The sequence below is a fragment of the Zosterops lateralis genome, assembly GCF_965231275.1.
Source record: "Zosterops lateralis genome assembly, chromosome: 33".
Lineage (NCBI taxonomy): Eukaryota > Metazoa > Chordata > Aves > Passeriformes > Zosteropidae > Zosterops > Zosterops lateralis.
In genome coordinates this window covers 1,009,932-1,014,101 of record NC_139793.1, presented here as the reverse complement: position 1 = coordinate 1,014,101, position 4,170 = coordinate 1,009,932, and the positions used below count along the sequence as shown (strand labels likewise).

The following is a 4,170-nucleotide window of genomic DNA, read 5'->3' as shown; positions in this document are numbered from 1 at the left end:
GTGTTTGATGTTTTTCACATGGACCAAAATCAAAGACTGTGTCTTCCTGGGCTCTGTGCAAGGCAAAACTCCCTGCACAGACCCCAGACCCTCTTTCTCAAGTCCCAGGCCTCTCTACTGATGTCTGTGACCATCCAGGGCGCCCAGAGGGATGCCCTGGACTCCAACAGCTGACTCCAACAGAGGCCATGACAAAGCTGAGTGGTTTCCCTGCTGTGGCCCAGCCCTTCCGGGCCCCAGGGGCTGATGGCATTTGTGCTCCCTCAGTTCATCTCCCCACACCAACAGCATGGGGGTGCTGAGGCCTGCTCTGGGCGGTGCAAACAGGGGCTCCTGAGGCAGTGCTGCCGTGTCTGTACCTGCAAGGATGCAGCCCCTGTGTGAGCTGGGGGAGAGGCCAGGGCTGCCCAGGGGGGATGTTGTTGGCAGGGGCATGAGGACGCTCTGGGACGCTGCCCTGGGGTGTCCAGCGCAGTGGGGATGGATCAGGCCCTGCTCTGCTGCTCCTTCACGTCTCCCCCAGGGCCCTTGCAGAGCCCCAGCCCTGCTGTTTGCCCCCAGCCTGCCCAGGGCCAGCCTGGGGCTGCTCCCGGGGCTTTTCTGTGCTGAGCATTGGCCTGGGCGTCTTCTGGAGAGAGCCTGGGCAAGGAGCCTGGAGCCCCCAGGCCCTGCCCTGAGGCGTCAGCGCTGCCCCAGCAGTGCCCATGGCCTGTCCCTGCTGCAGCCCCGGCACTGCCACCCCCAGCCCTGTGCCCGGCCCCGAGAGCCCTCAGGCCCTACAGCAACACCAGGGCCAGGAGGGCAGCGGGGCAGGGCCATGGCAGCAGCACTGGCAGCACCAAGGGCTGCTGCTCCTGGGCACAGCTGCTGTGCCAGCCCTGATCTGCCCCCAGCTCTGCACACAGACATTGCTGCTGCAGCTGCACAGAAGGGAACAAAAGGGGCATCTCTGCAGAAACCTTGGCTGGGAGATCCTTGAGTTCCTTTAAAGCCACCAAGAGTACAGCCCCTCATTGACACAGTCTGTGGCCACAGGGATGGTCGAGAGAAATAAAATGAGAAATTGCACAAACAGTGACATTTCTTTCTGGTTAAGAATTATGAAGTAAAACAAAGAAAGAGGAACTCCAAAATGAAATCAACAAGAATTATCAAAGAATACTTTTATTACAAATTATTTGCAGAAATAGGCCATCAGTGTAATGTTTCTGAAACCATCCAGTCATCAGTTTCCACACTGCAGCCTTGATCTCCTGGTTCCTCAGGCTGTAGATGAGGGGGTTCAGGGCTGGAGGCACCACCGAGTACAGAACTGACAGGGCCAGATCCAGGGATGGGAAGGAGTTGGAGGGCAACTTCAGATGAGCAAACATGACAGTGCTGACAAACAGGGAGACCACAGCCAGGTGAGGGAGGCAGGTGGAAAAGGCTTTGTGCCATCCCTGCTCAGAGGGGATCCTCAGCACAACCCTGAAGATCTGCACATAGGAGAAAACAATGAACACAAAACAGCCAAGTGCTAAATAGACACTAACTGCAATGAACCCAAGTTTCCTGAGGTTGGAGCGTGAACAGGAGAGCTTGAGGATCTGGGGGATTTCACAGAAGAACTGGCCCAGGGTATTGCCATGGCACAGTGGCAGGGAAAATGTATTGACTGTTTGCAAAAGAGCATTGAGAAAGGCACTGGCCCAGGCAGCTGCTGCCATGTGGGCACAAGCTCTGCTGCCCAGGAGGGTCCCGTAGTGCAGGGGTTTGCAGATGGACACGTAGCGGTCGTAGCACATGATGGTCAGAAGATAAAATTCTGCTGAGATGAAGAACAGAAAGAAAAAGACTTGAGCAGCACATCCTGTGTAGGAGATGTTCCTGGTGTCCCGGAGGGAATTGTGCATGGCTTTGGGGACAGTGGTGCAGATGCAGCCCAAGTCACTGAGGGCCAGGTTGAGCAGGAAGAAGAACATGGGGCTGTGCAGGTGGTGGCCGCAGGCCACGGCGCTGATGACGAGGCCGTTGGCCAGGAGGGCAGCCAGGGAGATGGCCAGGAAGACGCAGAAGTGCAGGAGCTGCAGCTGCCTCATGTCTGCCAATGCCAGCAGGAGGAAGTGGCTGATGGAGCTGCTGTTGGACATTTACAGTGTCTTGGCATGGGGATCTGTAAAAACAGTAATCATGGAATATTTCAGTTTGGAGAGGACTTTCAATATCCCAGCCCAGCTTGGTGGCCCTTTCCCCCCACTGCCTGCCCAGGGCTCTGCTGCCTGGAGCTGTCCCTGCCTGCAGCTGCTTCCCTGTGCCCAGGGCTGGGCCCTGCCAGTGCTGCCAGAGCCCAGCCCAGCCCTGGGGGCTCAGCTCTGCCCTGCAGAGCCCTCCCAGCTCAGGCACTGCCCAGGGGCAGCTCTGGCTCTGCAGGCTCAGATGGCAATGTCAGAGCAACCCTGAGGAGGCTGGAAAAGTGATTCTGGTGCTGCCTGCAAGGGACCCTGTGCTGATTTCTGTCACTGCCTGGTTTATTAAGATCTGAGAGAAAATAGTTTTTTTTTTTCTAACCCTGAACTGAGTGATGAATATGTATGTGCAATTTCCAATCAAGGCTATCCAAAGTAGTAGATTAAAATGCAGTATTTCCCTGTTTTAGCAGCCCCTGCCTTGCTGTGCTCCTTGAATAACGTACTTGGAAATTTTCTGGAGTTATATATAATTCTGAGTACAGTCCTGAACACTGCAGCATCCTCACTACACAAGGAGAACCCTTCCAAGCCTATCCAGCTGTCTCCTTCCACGCAGATCTTGTCCCCCAATGCTGGCAGCAGCTCCCAGGGCTGGCTGAGAGCTGTCCCTGGCAGGCAGCAGAGTCCCTGCCCCAGCACAGCGCCCTGGGCTGCAGGACCCTGCTCTGCAGGACAGCCCTGGGCACCCCTGGCTGCTCTACACAGGAGAGAAGCAGAGAATGTACTCACAGAGTCTGTAGGCATTGGCATGTTCCAGCTTTAGGAGAGGACTGCAGGAGCTGCAGCTGCATTGTCCTGCAGCCAGAGGTTCCTGTGCCAAGGGCTGGGAGTGATTCTCCCCCAGGCACTTGTCAGCCCCTTCCCAGCCCTGAGTGATTGAAGCTCTCTGTGCCTGTGTGCTGTGCCCGGAGTGGCTGCAGGCAGTGCCCCAGCCCTGCTTGGCTGGGAGAAGAGCTGCTCATCAAGAGAAATGTGGTTTTAAGCTCTTCTTGGTTGCCAGGAGCTGCCTCTGTGCCAGGAGCCCAGCCCAGCTCAGCAGCACAGACACAGCACAAGGACTTTAATGACCCTCTTGGGGCTTGGTGAGGAGGCCCTGAACATCAGAGGGAGATGGTGAAACGCTCAAGAACTCCAAGTCAGAATCCAACTCCAAAGTTTCTGGAAGTTTTAATGGGTCCCACAGAGAGACAGGACAGAAAGTGTCCCCAGGCCCCAGGCAGAGCAGAGAACTGCAGGCAGTGATCACAGGTTTTTCAAAGGACTTTAGGTTTTGCTTTTGCCTTGGAATCTCTAAGAGGTTGTGCAATCCAATTATCTGCTGTAATTAGTCCCTTGAGAGGCTTTATCAGTAATGACACTCAGTGGGGCTCATTAATGCTTCAAGATACTTTAATTATTTTAAGGTACTTGGAGTTTCCCTTTTAAAACTGACTCTATGAGAGGTTTGTGCAATCATGGCCCCAATTATCTACTTTAACAAGTCCCTTGGGATTCTGAGGCAGTAACAACACTCAGTGGGTCTCATTAGCACTTCACAGTACTCAAAGTTTGTTGAGGAACTACTTTTTGACACTGAGTCTGAGTGCTGTATGTGATAATTGGCCTCCAATTATCTGCTTTAATGAGTCCCTTGGGAGCTTTGCATTGACACTCAGTGGGGCTCATTCATGCTTAGAGATACTCAAGGTGTTTAAGGTACTTTGGATGTTCCTTCCCACACTGAGTCTCTGAGAGGTTTTTGTGCAATCCTGGCTTCCAGTTCTCTACTCCAAGGACTCCATGAGGGGCCTGGTTGGGGATGGACCTCAGTGGGACCCATAAATGCTTTGAGACACTTTGGGGTTTTCTTCTTACTTTGACTCCTGGAAAGGTTTGTGCAATCTCCTCTCAGGCCCTGAGGTACAAGGGCTCAGCACCAAATGCACCACGGGGCTCATTA

General features: G+C 54.2%; 1 protein-coding gene across 1 annotated transcript; it reads right to left on the bottom strand.

The window, feature by feature from the left end:
* Positions 1 to 1,151: 1,151 nt before the first annotated feature.
* On the bottom strand, positions 1,152 to 2,132 carry LOC310921162 (olfactory receptor 14J1-like; the record flags this gene model as incomplete). The annotated part of the gene is made up of 1 exon (XM_083881271.1): positions 1,152 to 2,132. One exon carries the CDS (start codon positions 2,130 to 2,132, stop codon positions 1,152 to 1,154), a length of 981 nt encoding a protein of 326 aa, XP_083737397.1.
* Between the last annotated feature and the right edge of the window lie 2,038 nt (positions 2,133 to 4,170).